The following is a 16,787-nucleotide window of genomic DNA, read 5'->3' on the forward strand; positions in this document are numbered from 1 at the left end:
GCTCTGGAACTCCAAGGAACCACAGTGAGAGCCATTATCTCTAAATGGAGAAAACTTGGCACAGTAGTGAACCTTCCCAGAAGTGGCCGACCTTCCAAAATTCCTCCAAGAGTACAGCGACAACTCATCCAGGAAGTCACAAAAAAGCCAAGGACAGCATCCAAGGAACTGCAGGCCTCTCTCACATCAATAAAGGTCACTGTTCATGACTCCACTATCAGAAAGACACTGGCCAAAAATGGCATCCATGGAACAGTGGTGAGGCAAAAACCACTGCTAACCCAAAGAACATTAAGGCTCATCTGAATTTTGCCAAAACACACCTTGATGATCCTCAAACCTTTTGGGAGAATGCTCTGTGGACTGATGAGTCGAAAGTGGAACTGTTTGGCAAACATGGGTCCTGCTACATCTGGCGTAAATCAAAAACACGGAATTTCACAAAAAGAACATCATACCTACGGTCAAGCATGGTGGTGGTAGTGTGATGGTGTGGGGATGCTTTGCTGCTTCAGGGCCAGGGCGACTTTCAATAATTGAGAGAAACATGAATTCTGCTCTCTTAGAAAATCCTAAAGGAGAATGGTTGGTCACCAGTTCGTGAGTTGAAGCTCAAGCACAACTGGATTAAGCAGCAAGACAATGATCCAAAGCATAAGAGTAAGTCCACCTCTGAATGGCTCAAAAGAAGCAAATTTAAAGTTTTGGAGTGGCCTAGTCAAAGTCCTGACTTGAACCCGACTGAGATGCTAAGGAAGTAAATGGGTAGTTCATGCTCGAAAACCCTCCAATGTGGCTGAACTAAAGCAGCTCTGCGAAGAAGAGTGGGCCAAAATTCCACCACAGCGTTGTGAAAGACTGATCTCCAGTTATCGGAAGCGTTTGGTTGCAGTTGCTGATGCTAAAGGTGGCACAACCAGCTATTATGTTTAAGGGGGCAGTTAGTTTTTCACATGGGTGATATAGGTGTTGGACAATTTTTTTGCTTCAATAAAAAAAAAAAAAAAATATATATATATATATATGATGCCTTTGTTTTATATCTTTTGAAGATCTAAAACAATTTAGTATAAAAAATACACAAAAATAGACTAAATCAGGAAGGGGCAAATACTTTTTCACAGCATTGTAGCCTGGGGGTCTACATCTGCAGAAAAAGCCACCTGAAAAGCTACCTTAAAACAGCCTGAATGCAGTTCAAACACTGGAAGACTATGGAGAACTCTTTTAAAGGTGCACTCAGTAATGTTATTCAAAAAAAAAAAAAAAAACAAATTGTAATTTTGAAATGCGTATAAAATCATGACTCCAGTCATATCACTAACCTTATAAAAGCTGTTTTATTCTACATGAAGAGGGCCACCTCATGGGGGCTGCCATATTAGGATCACATGACCAGCCAAATACTTGCTTAATCTCAGTAACCTCCCTGGTATTGAACACTTTCATTCATGGATTAAATTAATCATGACTGACTGTGAATGGTGAATTTCTACAAAGTTATCTTTAACTGAAATCTATTAATTTTCACTGACGCTACATCCACGACCCTAGGTGTCACTGTAAGTCCAAGATGACACAAACAAAAAAGATACTGAGTGCACCTTTAAGTACTCCATAAAAACAAGATTTTGCACTAAATTATTTTATTTTATCTTCCTGGCTGATATGATAATGGTCTTGGACTTCATATTGAGATCCAATGTTTTGGATGTAGCATCATATAAAAGCAAACTTTTGGTTACAAATGCAATTGAAGAAATACCCCATTCACAGACATTTCTGTCACTCTTGATGATTTTTTTTTTAATATACTTTTCACTGCACCTGAGTTTATTGAAGAACTACCAGAGCAGAGATCTTCCCTACATTAAAGGGATAGTTCACCCAAAACTGAAAATTCTCTCATCATTTACTCACCCTCATGCCATCCCAGATGTGTATGACTTTTCTTCTGCAGAACACAGATTTTTTGAAGAATATTTCAGCTCTGTAGGTCCATACAATGCAATGCAACAATGCTTCATAAAGCACATAAAGGCATCATATGCCTTTATGTGCCTTTATCATATCAGTGTTTTAATCCATATCTTCAGAAGTGATATGATTGGTGTGGGTGAGAAACAGATCAATATAATAAGTCCTTTTTTGCTAGAAATTCTTCTCCCTGCCCAATCACCAAAAACACAAGAAGAAGAATGTGAAATTAAAAATAAGTGGAGATTAACTAAGAACGGAGAAACATTTATTGTAAAAAAAGGACTTAAATATTTATCTGTTTCTCACCCACACCTAGGCATGTGACGTTATCAAATTTTCACATCACGATAATTGCTGAAGCTTTTATCACAGTATAACCACGGTATTGAATTATATTACAAAAACGGGTTGATAAACTTTATTGTTCTTCTCTTAATAACAAGTTTAATGACCTTTTCAATACCAAAATGGCCTTTAAATTAACAGATAACAAAATAACTTTTTAAAGAATCCTGAACGTTTAAAAAACTACCATCAACGCAATAGATACATTGCCAAATATAACATTTAGTTGATATCTTAATATTTAAATGGTCATTATGCCACAGGGCCACTGATCATTACAGATCAGTACAGACCTTGTCTTGTTTAGGCTAGACTGATTTTATCGAGCCAGCTACTAGTATGCATGTTTTTTTTTTCTGGATAGCAAGCCATTTGCTTATATACTGCAAGGCGCTAGCTACAAATTTAATAATCACAATTTCACTCACACTGTAAGGCAACGTGCGATTGTGTGACGTACTGGCGTTCCAACTTGAAAGTAATACTGAAATCATCATTGTGCCACAATGCCATTATTAATTACAGGACTTAGTATTATCTGATTCCAACTGTATTTTAGTTATTACTAAAAGATGCAAATGTTCCTGTGTAGCTAGCATAGTTCTAGCTAACTACTCTTCGGCCACTTACACATTATCTGCAAATGGCAACAAGAGTTCACTTTTTTTAGTCGTCTTAGTTGTCACTTAGCTAGTTGTCTCTTTAAGTGTTGTGTCTCAGTTTTCAAAAACAGTTCGGAAAAACGAGCAGAACTGTCACAACTTACCTTTATCCCGCTGAATTGTACGGGATGTTTGTCCTGCAGATGAGCAAACATTTTGGAGGTGTTCCTGTGTTTCACTGCCACTTTTCTGCCGCATGTTTTACACAAAGGGAAACCATCTCCAACCAACAATCCCTTTGCATTTTTATGGAACCCAAAATACTTCCACTCTTAACCCTATTAGAATGCAGATAAAGGATCGGCTGCGTTTCTCGCCACATTTCTCGTCCACGCTGGTTTGTTTACATCAGAGTGCGCATGTGTCATTTGTGCCGCGTACACGCAGTGTTGTGAATCTTGATTCGTTGAAGGGAATAAAACTACTGTGTGATCAGAAAACAACTAAACAATTTGGCCAAAAGATTATCTGGAATTATTTACGGTATTTTGAAGTGCCCACGATAACGATATTGTACATGTTAATTACTGTGATATACCATATAACCGAATACCGTCACATGCCTACCCACACCTAACATATCACTTCTGAAGATATGGATTAAAACACACATGGATTACTTTTATGCTGCCTTTATGAGCTTTTTGGAGCATCAACATTTTGGCACCCATTCACTTGCATTTTATGGACCTACAGAGCTGAGAGATATTCTTCTAAAAATCTTTGTTTGTGTACTGCTGAAGAAAGAAAGTCAGACATCTGGGATGGCATGAGGGAGAGTAAATGATGAGAATTTTCATTTTTAGGTGAACTATCCCTTTAAGTGGTATATCAGACTCAGAATGAGCTTTATTGTGTTCTCACGTACACAAGGAATTTTTTTTGGTGATAGGAGAAACAAGTGCACATAGAACATTACAGTGAGACATTCATTACAGTGAATATAAAACAAGCTAAGAGTACAAACAGACATACAAGTAATAGGACATATAACAGAATGGCATATGTACATGTGCAAGTGGTAATGTATGTGCAAGGTAGGGCTATGTACAGTTACTGAATTACCAATATGTGAATTTACATATGTACATGAGATATGTATTTACATGATTGCACTATGGGGGAGTCCTGAGGCAGTTTAATTGTTCATGTGGAAAATGGCCTGAGTGTAAAAACTTTTATTGTGCCTCGATGTCCTGGTGCTCAGCGCTGGCCAGAGGGTTCAAAACAGTTCAAAAAGGGAGTGGGGTCCAGAGTGATTCAACCTGCACGTTTCCTCACTCTGGAGACGTACAGGTCTTGGAGGGTGGGCAGGGGGAAACCAATAATCCTCTAAGCAGTCCTGACTGTCCGTTGTAGTTTCCTTCTGTCTGATTTGGTAGCTGAACCAAACCAGACAGTTATAGATGTACACAGGACAGACTCAATGACGGCCGAGTAGAACTGTATCAGCAGTGCCTGTGGCAGGTTGAACTTCAACCGCTGGCAATGGAAGTACAACTGCTGCTATATAAGAGAAGATGTGATCAAACTCTACTGTCCTTGTTTAGCTGATCAAAATTAACACCTGTTTTATGATTTTGTAAATGTATAAATTCAACAGATGACCCACATCCCTTATCCAGGAAGTGCAGGCTGGAATACCCTAACTGAACTCCACTGATCTTTGACCGCCCCTAAAATCAACCAGTTAAAACATGCTGCTCTTGACGACACTAGAAACTGTGCCATTTTAGAAAGCCACCAGGTACGACTCTTATGCCATCAGAGAGCACATACACCTGGGACAGGTGTGGCTGTGGTTCACTACGACTTGTGTAGGCTTGCCAGTTCAAAGCAGGCAACATCAAAGTTCCCACAACTGAAAGACAACTAAAGACAAGATTATTCCCCTTTTCAGAAGCTAGACTTCAAAGTAATCATGTCGAAGGTTTGTCTAAGAGCTTGCTTTCCAAAGAGTAAAGCCACAGCTTAATTCTGTTTCTGCATGTGCGATAGTATCAAAGGAGCAGACAGATACAGAGTTCAAAAACAATAGAGTGTGGGTTTGAAGGACATTTGTTTTTAAACAGGTTTGAGCGGGAAGCTCAATATAGATTACTGATAAATATGAAAAAGTTACAAAAAATGTCAACACGTTCAAATTGTTCACTTGATAACAAACATGGGTTCAAATCAGATAAAAAACAAAAAAACAAAAAAAAAAACACTGATAAGCAAGAAGGGGGTTCAACTAAATTTTAAAACAGTAAGACACTTCGGGACCGCTGCACTTTGCAAACAGAAACAGAAACTAACATCTGCAAAAGCACAATGAAAATAGCTTCTTACTGTGTTTGGTAGAAGAATTTAATCTCACCTGAATTACAGACCGTAATGAACACAAACCTTGCAATAGCCTATCTTTGACCCACTACAAGATCTGTACAATGTTCGCAAAGGATGTCAAATCCTGGTCACAGAAGACTAAAGTCTACTAAAGTTGTATAAATCAGCTCTGAAAACCTTCTGTTTTTCAATGAAATCTGATCTCCCCAGGACTCTTCATAACATTTGTTATTTTACATTAGTACGACAGCTTCTCACTGAGACAGTGCACAACTTCCGTCAAGAGTCAAATGTTTCAATGGTAGAGCTCTAACTGATTCACCTTCTCAGTTCTGACAGCACTGGTGAGAAAAAAACACTATAGTCTATGCACAGCATACAATATGGAAAATGTGGCTTTCAACCACTGAGATAATTTGAGCACTTCTGCATTGTTCAATTGAAAATAAACACATATAAATAAGACTGCATTTAAGCTTAAAGGGTATTTTGTAGAAGGAAATGTGTCAAATAAAGAAACAACCAAAAACTAGGAGGAGGAGGAGTAAAAATGATTTAAGATTCTGCCTCTGGCCTCATGTTCCCCGAGACAGAGATAGAGAAAGGGGGGAGATAGAAGGTGGAAAAGGGGGGAGGCAGCTTTATTGTAATAGCTGGTTTCATTTCCTGAGTCCCGGCACACACAGTGTGGGATTAAGAGCTTTCAATTGTAAATATACATTACAGGTCCTTCCTCTCAGGCTATTGTGAGAAAACACAAAAAAATCAGACTAGCTGTATAAATATATATATATATATAAATCTACCAAAACCATTCACAAAAATACAACTATTCGGACTGACCACCCTATTGAAAATTACAGTTAAACCCAGCCTAAACTGGGTTGCTGGTCTTAACTGGTTTAAAGAGGCTCTATTAAGCTTTTTGGGATTTTACCTTTCCTTTAGTGTGTAATATAGCTGTTTGTGCATGTAAAAGGTCTGCAAAGTTACAAAGCACAAAGTCCACGCCAAAGAGAGTTACTTTCTCCCACAGAAAACACTGCTCCTGAACTGCCTGAAACGCCTGGTTTGCAGTCGAGCCATTACTTCCATGACTTAGCTATGTCACTATGTAACACATCTGAATAATGCCCGACTAAGGGCTACTTTAGTTATGGTAAGGGGCATTACATTTCCAACACATGCTCTAAGCGGTTGACCAATCACAACATACTGGGCCAGCTGACCAATCAGAGCAGACTAGGCTTTTCAGAAAGTGGGGCTTTAAAGAGACAGGAGCATAAACAGAGCGTTTCAGACAGAGGGTGAAAAGAGGTGCTGCAGCAATGTACAGTATGAGAAAAATAATGTGTTTTTTGAACATTAAAGCATGTAAACCTATTCTAATAGACCCCCAAAATAAAATTATGAACCTGTAAATGAGCATAATATGGGCTCTTTAAGATTGTCTCCCAGCTCGGTCAGCTGCAATATGCACAAATCCCTCTAAAACCAGTCAACTGATCAGCTTGGCCAGGCTGAGAGACCAAACTAAGACCAGCCAACCAGCTGTTTTTTTAACATGGCAGGTTCCAGAGCATAATGGTGAATTCCAGGAATACTTGCATATATGCAATCGCAAAGCAAGCCCAGTCGCGTCAACCTCAAAAGGGTTTGCTAATACACAGTTACAGCACATACAATTCGATATTGTAGTCTCAGTGGTGCTTTTGAAATGCATGATGGCAACAGAGGTATGATCTGCAGCAATTCAAATGGTAACCCGAGGTCTTTTTCAAGAGAAGGGCACATAAACTATATTGTCGTCTCGGTGGGGAGTATACAGTTTAATTTAATTACATATGGAGATGAGTCTGCAGGAGATGTCGCAATCGTACATGCATTAGTAAAAGAAAAACTGCCGAACAATATAGTTGACAGGGGTCCAGAGGAGGTCTTGGAGAAACAGAATAACAACAGACAAACAACCTGACTTTTTGTCCGAAAGTGCACTGGAGGTTACAGAGCAATGGGGGACTTCATGCATCTCAATGGAAGCATTTCTGCAAGGCAAGAGCACCAATGCTAAGCACACACATGCCTATCCTGTTGTAAAACAATGTGTCTCCCTCTCTTTTAACACAAGACAATTGCTCTGTTGTCCTGCCTGATGACAGATAAACTGGTTCTTATGAAGGCTACTGTGAAGGATACAGCTCTGGCAGAGAGGAGAGAAGAATGCAAGATAGGAAAACAACATGATAAAAACACAACAATGCTTTCAATGAGAGACAAACGGGAAAAAAAAATGCTTGGGTTGATGAGTCCTCGATGAATCACAATCAATTCTTCTAATCTAACCAAACACACTTTTGTTGAGTTGTATTTACTTTCTTTTTGAAAGGGACTACAAAATTAATTTGTTTGGATAACTCTCTAACTGTCTACCAGCTTCTAAGTGGGTGATTTGGGAACTTTGAAAACTAAAAGTCTAAAATTACATTATTAAAACATGAATACAATGAACATTACTCTGAATGCTTTTACTAAATTTCCTTCCATGTTCCAAATTTACTTGAAACAGAAAAGTAATTAAATTAAAGTAGAATTTATATATACAACCCCAATTTCAAAAAAGTTGGGATGGTATGAAAAATGCTAATAAAAACAAAAAGTAGTGATTTGTAAATTATATTCACCCTTTGCTAAATTGAAAACACTACAGCTACACATTATATGTTTTACCTTGTGTTTTAATGTACAGTAATTTCAAATCAGATGACTGCAACACACTCCAAAAAAGTTGAGACAGGGGCAATTTAAGACTAATAACAAATTGACAAGTTAAAATAACAAGGCAATGTGAAACAGGAAATGTTAAACAGGTGAGGCAATCATGTCATGTATATAAAAACAGCCTAGACCATCAAGAGCAAGGATCATTTGAGACTTGTCAATTTGCCAACAGATGCATCAGCAAATAATCCAGAACATTGAGAACAATGTTCCCCAAAGACAAATTGGAAGGATTTGGGGCATTTCACCCTTAAAAGATTCAAGGAATATAGTCAAATCTCGGTGCGTAAAGGGCAAGACGAAAACCACTTCTGAATGCGCGTGATCTCTGATCCCTCAGACATCACTGTCTTAAAAAACATCATTCATCTGTAATGGATATCATGAACTAGGGTTTGGGATTACTTCCACAGATGCAAGTTAAGACTTTACTATGCAAAGCAGAAGCCCTACATCAATACTGTCCAGAAGCTCTGCCGACTTCTCTGGGCTCCGTCTCTTCTTAGATGGAAAGTAGAACAGTGGAACTGTGTTTTTTGGTCCGATGAGTCCACATTTCAAATTGTTTTTGAAAAACACAGCCGTCATATTCTCCGGGCCAAAGAGGAAAAGGACCATCCAAGCTGTTATCAGCGTCAGGTCCAAAAGTTAGTGTCTGTATGGGCCAGGGGTGTGTCAGTGCCCACTCTCACATCTCACATCTCAGTAACTCTCACATCTGTGAGGGCACCATTAATGCAGACAGATATGTACAAACTTTGGAGCAGCATATACTGCCATCCAGCACCGTATTTTCCAGGGACATCCCAGAATTTTCAGCAGGACAACTTCAAACCTCATACTGACCAAATAAGCAGAGAGTGTGGGTGCTAGATTGGCCTGTCTGCAGTCCTGACCATCTCCAATTGAGAATGTGTGGTGCATTATGAAGCACACAATATGGCAATAAAGACCCTGTACAATTGTGCAGCTGAAGACCTGCATAATGGATGAATAGGGGAAAATTCCACTTTTTAAACTTAAACGTGTGCCTTCAGTGCCCAAATGCTTAATAAGTGTTGATGTTTCACTGTGGTAAACACTCGACTGTCCCAACTTTTTTGGAGCGTGTTGTAATCATCAGATTTGAAATGACTGTACATTTAAAAAACAACAACAATGAAATTCACAAGGTAAAGCATTATATAATATTTAGTTGTAGTGCTTTCAATATAGTAAAGAGTGAATATAATTTAAAATTAACTCATCATTATATATATATATATATATATATATATATATATATATATATATATATATTAGGGGTATGCAAAAAACAATACGAATAAAACTTTTACAATGATGACTGAAAATATGCAAACTAGATCTATTATAAAAATAAATAAAAAAACAAAACAATGCAGTGTTGCCTAAGGACAGTTTCTCAATATAACTGCAGTAAGTCTGAGTCTTACAACTGAACTGAAGGTTGAACTCAGTCCAACATTTAAAACAATATTTGTTCTCAAAGCAATGTTTGTCAAGAAGATGCTGAAGGGCAGATTTCTCAGGGAAAAAGGTTAAAATTGCGCAGCAAAGTGACAGAGACCCAAAGGCTGAACTAGTAATACCAGGTGTGAGATGTGGCATGAGGGGGATTGTGGGGGAGGGGTGGTGAGAGTGCTGTAAGAACAAAAAACATATGCCTCACTGACTACTGTTAGTGAAAAACCCAGTTTGGCTCTCAAACCCTTATCTAGTAGACAGTCACAGACTTGAATGAAACAGCCTTACTGAAACTCACTCAAACGCCCATTCAAACAGATTTAAGACCCACAGAATGACAATTGAGTAATTCAGTAACACTGCAAGGAGCACTGGATAGAGAACTAGTGGGATTAAACCGGGAGAAAAGTTAACATATGGAGGTATTCGAAGCAGAATTTGTACAACAAACTTAGACTCATTCGTACCAGAATTATTAAACTCGTGCAGAACTGGTATAAAGAGTGAATTACACTTTTGTCTCTCTTTCTCACAACCGAGGGCAGGGAAAGACAGTCACAACACGTTTAAGTTTGTACAACCAAACAATCACTCAGCGCGTAACCCACTAGCATTATGTTGTCGTTCTTCCTGACTAAAAGGCAAACGACTCGCTTTAAAATTCTATAGACAGACGGGATGGGGCTCATGGTGCCTCACAATAATGTCGTTTTATTCCAAGTTTACCGGACTATGCTACAGATGCGTAGATTTGAACAACTGCTATGAAAAGCAACGCCCCCATATGCATGTCTGTCACTTCTTCCGACAAACGCAAAGAGACAGTAAAAAAGAAAGAGAGGCTCAAACAGAAAAGCTCATTTGAATTATTAATTGCTGACTTAACAACGCGTCAAGGTTCAACTATGTGTAGCTTAATCTATCCAACAATTGTTTAATGTGTTGTTTTTTCCCAGGAGAGGAACAGGTGCAAGTTAATTCAATGAAAGCAGTCCATTGAAAGAAATTCCAAAGTCTAATCACTCTGTCGGGCATTCCTTTAATGTTATCATCATGTTCTCTTTAGAAAGATGCGTCATAACATGTACGATTAGTATCTATAACGCCATACTGGAGCTATAGTTAAGTTAAAACAGCCAATCATTTATTTTAACTTCTTGTAGTAACTTATTTAATTCTAAATGTAAAGGGAGACATTCTAAAATTACGTATTCAAAAGTTCTAAAATTCAAAAATTTGAATTTTCACGTTACCTTGATTCATCAGGGATACGGTGAGTATACACGTTAACAAGGCGCTCCAATGCATCCTTTGGCAGTCAGGAATTGTGTTTCTTGCACTCAGTCGCTACAATTCTTGTGAAATAATATCCTTGCGTTAGAATGTATATGCTGGATAGTAATCTGTAGTGTACAGCTCACACCGCATGCGTCAGTAAATTCAAACATCGGGGTTTGTTCTCCACGTGTAACTCTTCAGTCTGTTGAAGCTGTGATGGGCGGTTATAGATCTGTCCTGAAGATCCTCCCCTGTGTTGTACCATCATAGAAAACAATCTAATTTACCCTAAGATACACTTGATGACACCATCTTATTTTGTTTTGTGATCTACTTTACAGCATCATTTTTTTAATGTAAGATCAGGCAAAAATCAAACCAGACTGTGCTGTATTCATTTGAAAGGCAAAAACTATTTATAGCCTATCAATGGAGAACTTTATGGACCTGCATGTAGGAACTGACTCAGAAAGTCTATAGAGAGGTTCAGCAAAACCAAAGCTTCTTCATAGCATCTACTGTATGTACCTTTGTCTCCTTGATAGTAGCTAACTCATAGTTTGTCTTTTTTACACTGATCACAGTAAGCTGTTCACTTTAACCAGTCCAGGTTTTAATTGTCAAAGCAGTCAATAATCTCTTTAGTAGTTCAACAATCACAAAAACATTTCCAAGTGCATTTTACACAGTAGGGGTAAAATCTTTCCCTGCCACCAGTACAGGCAGCTCTCACTCGATCTGTCATGTTCTTTGCGTCTCCCTGTCGATCCGTCACCGTTCTTTGCGTCTCCCTCTTGATGCGTCACCGTTCTTTTTGTCTCCCTCTTGATGAGTCTCCTTTCTTTGCATCTCCCTCTCGATGCATCACCTTTCTTTGCTTCTCCCTCTTGATACGTCACCGTTCCTTGCATCTCCCTCATGATGCGTCACCATTCTTTGCATCTCCCTCATGATACGTCACTGTACTTTGCATCTCCCTCTCGATGCGTCACCGTTCTTTGCATCTCCCTCATGATGCGTCACCGTTCTTTGCGTCTCCCTCTCGATGCGTCACCGTTCTTTGCGTCTCCCTCTCGATGCGTCACCGTTCTTTGCGTCTCCCTCTCGATGCGTCACCATTCTTTGCGTCTCCCTCATGATGCGTCACCGTTCTTTGCGTCTCCCTCTCGATGCGTCACCGTTCTTTGCGTCTCCCTCATGATGCGTCACCGTTCTTTGCGTCTCCCTCTCGATGCGTCACCGTTCTTTGCGTCTCCCTCTCGATGCGTCACCGTTCTTTGCGTCTCCCTCTCGGTGCGTCACCGTTCTTTGCGTCTCCCTCTCGATGCGTCACCGTTCCTTGCATCTCCCTCATGATGCGTCACCGTTCTTTGCATCTCCCTCATGATACGTCACTGTACTTTGCATCTCCCTCTCGATGCGTCACCGTTCTTTGCATCTCCCTCATGATGCGTCACCGTTCTTTGCGTCTCCCTCTCGATGCGTCACCATTCTTTGCGTCTCCCTCTCGATGCGTCACCGTTCTTTGCGTCTCCCTCTCGATGCGTCACCGTTCTTTGCATCTCCCTCTCGGTGCGTCACCGTTCTTTGCATCTCTCTCATGATACGTCACTGCACTTTGCATCTCCCTCTCGATGCGTCACCGTTCTTTGCATCTCCCTCATGATGCGTCACCGTTCTTTGCGTCTCCCTCTCGATGCGTCACCGTTCTTTGCGTCTCCCTCTCGATGCGTCACCGTTCTTTGCGTCTCCCTCTCGATGCGTCACCGTTCTTTGCGTCTCCCTCATGATGCGTCACCGTTCTTTGCGTCTCCCTCTCGATGCGTCACCGTTCTTTGCGTCTCCCTCATGATGCGTCACCATTCTTTGCGTCTCCCTCTCGATGCGTCACCGTTCTTTGCGTCTCCCTCTCGATGCGTCACCGTTCTTTGCGTCTCCCTCTCGGTGCGTCACCGTTCTTTGCGTCTCCCTCTCGATGCGTCACCGTTCTTTTTGTCTCCCTCTTGATGAGTCTCCTTTCTTTGCATCTCCCTCTCGATGCATCACCTTTCTTTGCTTCTCCCTCTTGATACGTCACCGTTCCTTGCATCTCCCTCATGATGCGTCACCGTTCTTTGCATCTCCCGCTCGATGTGTCACCGTTCTTTGCTTCTCCCTCATGATGCGTCACCGTTCTTTGCGTCTCCCTCTCGATGTGTCACCGTTCTTTGCTTCTCCCTCATGATGCTTCACCGTTCTTTGCGTCTCCCTCTCGATGCGTCACCGTTCTTTGCGTCTCCCTCTCGATGCGTCACCGTTCTTTGCGTCTCCCTCTCGATGCGTCACCGTTCTTTGCGTCTCCCTCATGATGCGTCACCGTTTTTTTGCGTCTCCCTCTCGATGCGTCACCGTTCTTTGCGTCTCCCTCATGATGCGTCACCGTTCTTTGCGTCTCCCTCTCGATGCGTCACCGTTCTTTGCGTCTCCCTCTCGATGCGTCACCGTTCTTTGCGTCTCCCTCTCGATGCGTCACCGTTCTTTGTGTCTCCCTCTCGATGCGTCACCGTTCTTTGCGTCTCCCTCATGATGCGTCACCGTTCTTTGCGTCTCCCTCTCGATGCGTCACCGTTCTTTGCGTCTCCCTCATGATGCGTCACCGTTCTTTGCGTCTCCCTCTCGATGCGTCACCGTTCTTTGCGTCTCCCTCTCGATGCGTCACCGTTCTTTGCGTCTCCCTCTCGGTGCGTCACCGTTCTTTGCGTCTCCCTCTCGATGCGTCACCGTTCTTTGCGTCTCCATCTCGGTGCGTCACCGTTCTTTGCGTCTCCCTCTTGATGCGTCACCATTCTTTGCATCTCCCTCTCCATGCGTCACATTTCTTTGCGTCTCCCTCTTGAGCCTTCACAGTTATTTGCGTCTCCCTCTCAATCCGTCACCGTTTTTTGTGTCTCCCTCTCGATGCGTACCTTTCTTTGCATTTCCTTCTTGATGCTTCACCGTTCTTTGCGTCTCCCTCTCGATCCCGACACACAGCTTTTTCGCTGGAATGAGTGGGGCTTAAGTGTAAAAAATTAGGCTTTACTCTCTGCCCTGTTAATATTTTACTCTTCAGCAGCCTCAGTTTGAATCTTTAGGTTCAAATGCAAGTCCTTTTATTGTTATTCAGTCACACCAGGATTTCGCTGCACTTTTTCCTGATTTTGCGGCCCAAAATTATGTTTGATGCGGCTTTTCTCAAATTTTACGGCTTTTTTTTTTTTTTTTTTTTTGCCATGTTTTGCTGTGAAAACTCACAAATCATCATTATATACCTCTGTAATTGTATTAATTACAATGTAAATGCAATTACATGTAAATATTTTAGTGCATAATAAATGAATACGCAGTTACCAAGAAAAAAAAGAATTATACACAAAAATAGGCTACCATACATGGGTGAAACCTGTGGGTATTAGAAGACCCTTAATTATTTTTGTATTAAAACTTTATGCCTCAGACTATGCAAGAAGACTTCCCTAAGTTTAAAATAGACATGCAATAAATCTGTAAATTAAAAACAAATGAGGATTCATTAGGCTTGTTGCAATTATTATTGTCTGATACTTAAATCTGATAATTGGCTATAGGCAAAAAAAAAAAAATACAACTAGAGTTCACATATTTGAGCATTTATGTACAAATTTAAATTTCACAAGTGTTTCTAAAAAATATGTCACCTATATGAAAATGGCGGTTTTTGTCATATTTTGAAATATACAGTATGTTGCATATACTTTATGTATATATGTGACCTTTTTATATCAGTAAAAAACATTTAAGAACATTTATTTTCAGCATATAAGTGTTAAGCGTATATTGCCATTTTCAGATTCATAGCGTACTGTATTAAACACTTCAAATTCTAATCCCAATTTACTACACAACTAATGGGGATTTTAAGTAAATGTTAGGGTTTCTATGTATAAACGCAGGTTTTGTGTCTCATTCGTAGCACTCAGGGTGACGAATAAACACTAGCTGTGATGTTTGTGTGCTGTCGTGGTCCAGCGAAAGTTTAGACAAATAAGGATTTTGATAGTGAACGCAAAACGTGGAGGAGACACTTACACTGTTACTATGGAGATGAACAACGGCAGCTGTGCATTTGGATATGTTGCAATTGCTTCGGGCTTTTCAAGCGTTTGTTTTGCCGCTGTCAAACATGAAGGAAAGCGATGGGATTCCCTCAGTTTTATGTTTTTTTGCAGAATATTTGCGGAAATTATAAAAAAAAAGCAAGCTACCGCAAATAATATTGGTTGAATTTACAAGAATTCTTGCGATCACAAAATCCTGGAGGGACTGGATATTTCTCTCCTGTATGGCAGGGGATGAAATGTAACACAGTGTCCCCTGAACGAAAAGTAACAAACATATGACATATCTTACAAGACCAACACTTGGCACAGATGACATACATGACCAGTAGACCCATGTATTAGTACAAATAACAATAGAACCCTTCACAGAAAAACAAATTACAATCAATAAATCATCTCGGTTACGTACAATATGTAACCTCTGTTCCCTGAGATGAAGGGAACGAGATGTTGCATCAGGAAGCTGACGCTATGGGGAGTGTCCTTCTATAAGACTTAGTTGTAACCTTTCTACAATAACGGCAGTTCTAAAATTGGCTATTTTTTGTTTAAAAAGCTATTTGTGTTTAAGCCACCCCGTATTAGGCGCGAAACTGTCCAGTATAAACAGAGTCCCATCACGGCGCACTACACAACATAAACTTCCAGAGAGGAAACATAACGCAGCAGTCCCGCAGGACGGCGACCGACATGAGTATGCTGCAAGTGAATGACCCTCATGGTGGGCCAGGAGGGGAACACTCAGTATGGATATATGAACTATAGTCATTTAGTATGAATTAACCCCTTCACAAACCCAGTTGGGAAGGAAGTTTATTTGTAATTAAATTGCCTGTGACTTTGGGGAAATACAACGTTCTGAATGCAGGCAGTTGTGTAAAAAGTCAGGGAGCCCGTACTTTAAAAGAGGGGCATAAGTATATGTTTGTCCAATGAAATAGCAAGCGCTCTAGACAGAGATGATTTGCTATGAGAGAGACGTTACATCTATGTTGTAAAACCTTATGACTGTGTTTTGAGAAGACCATCCTGCTGCAAAACATATGTCTTGTAAGGACACACTGTTTGTCCATGCCCATGAAGAGGCCACGCCTCTAGTTGAGTGTACTTTAACACCAATTGGGCAGTTCGCACCCTGCGACTCGTAAGCCAGGGCGATTGCATCAATGATTTAGTGAGAAAGTCTTTGCTTGGAGACGGACATTCCTTTCATGCATCCTCCATAACACACAAAGAGCTGGTCAGACAGTCTGAATTGGCAGGTGTGCTCAAATAAGGTGTGTAGCGCTCGCAAAGGGCATAACAAATGCAAGGAATGTTCCTCATCCGAATTAAATGGAGGAGGGAAAAAGGCTTGAAGCTGAACCACCTGCGCTCTGAAGCGTGTGGTTAGAACCTTAGGCACATAGCCTTTTTTGGGTTTGGCAAAGAGGTCTGCACGTGACCGTACAAGAGACCGTGTGGTTCATCCTACCCGGCCCGAACGATACAGTCAAATTATAAGCCTGAACCCGATCCGAACCCGAAACATAATTTCTTCTCCTAGCAAGTACTGTTGCAATAGGTTGTATTTTACGTAAGCATATAGGCAATATTCGTAACAGTATTGAAACAGTAAACATAGAGTTCCCTATCTGTCACTCACTCGACGTTGGTGTCGATGTAGTGACACTAGGGGTCACTCTTGGGAGCCCGAGACACCTCTGGTCTTTGATAAAAGGCCAATGAAAATTGGCGAGTGATATTTGCATGCCACTCCCCCGAACATACGGGTATAAAAGGAGCTGGTATGCAACCACTCATTCAGATTTTC

General features: G+C 40.6%; 1 protein-coding gene across 2 annotated transcripts in view; it reads right to left on the bottom strand.

Annotated features, from left to right (window-relative positions):
- LOC127430218 (CD166 antigen homolog A-like) overlaps window positions 1–11,068 on the bottom strand; it is a 42,043-nt gene extending 30,975 nt beyond the window's left edge. Inside the window, exon 1 of one of the 2 annotated variants that reach the window (XM_051679818.1) lies at window positions 10,832–11,068. In XM_051679818.1, the coding sequence (XP_051535778.1) occupies window positions 10,832–10,886 (55 nt within the window). In that variant the 5' untranslated portion in view covers window positions 10,887–11,068. Of the gene's footprint in view, window positions 1–3,091; window positions 3,313–10,831 lie in introns of those variants that run through there. The other variant, XM_051679817.1, reaches the window with a different exon arrangement.
- Window positions 11,069–16,787: the final 5,719 nt, after the last annotated feature.

The sequence above is a fragment of the Myxocyprinus asiaticus genome, chromosome 39 (assembly GCF_019703515.2).
Source record: "Myxocyprinus asiaticus isolate MX2 ecotype Aquarium Trade chromosome 39, UBuf_Myxa_2, whole genome shotgun sequence".
Lineage (NCBI taxonomy): Eukaryota > Metazoa > Chordata > Actinopteri > Cypriniformes > Catostomidae > Myxocyprinus > Myxocyprinus asiaticus.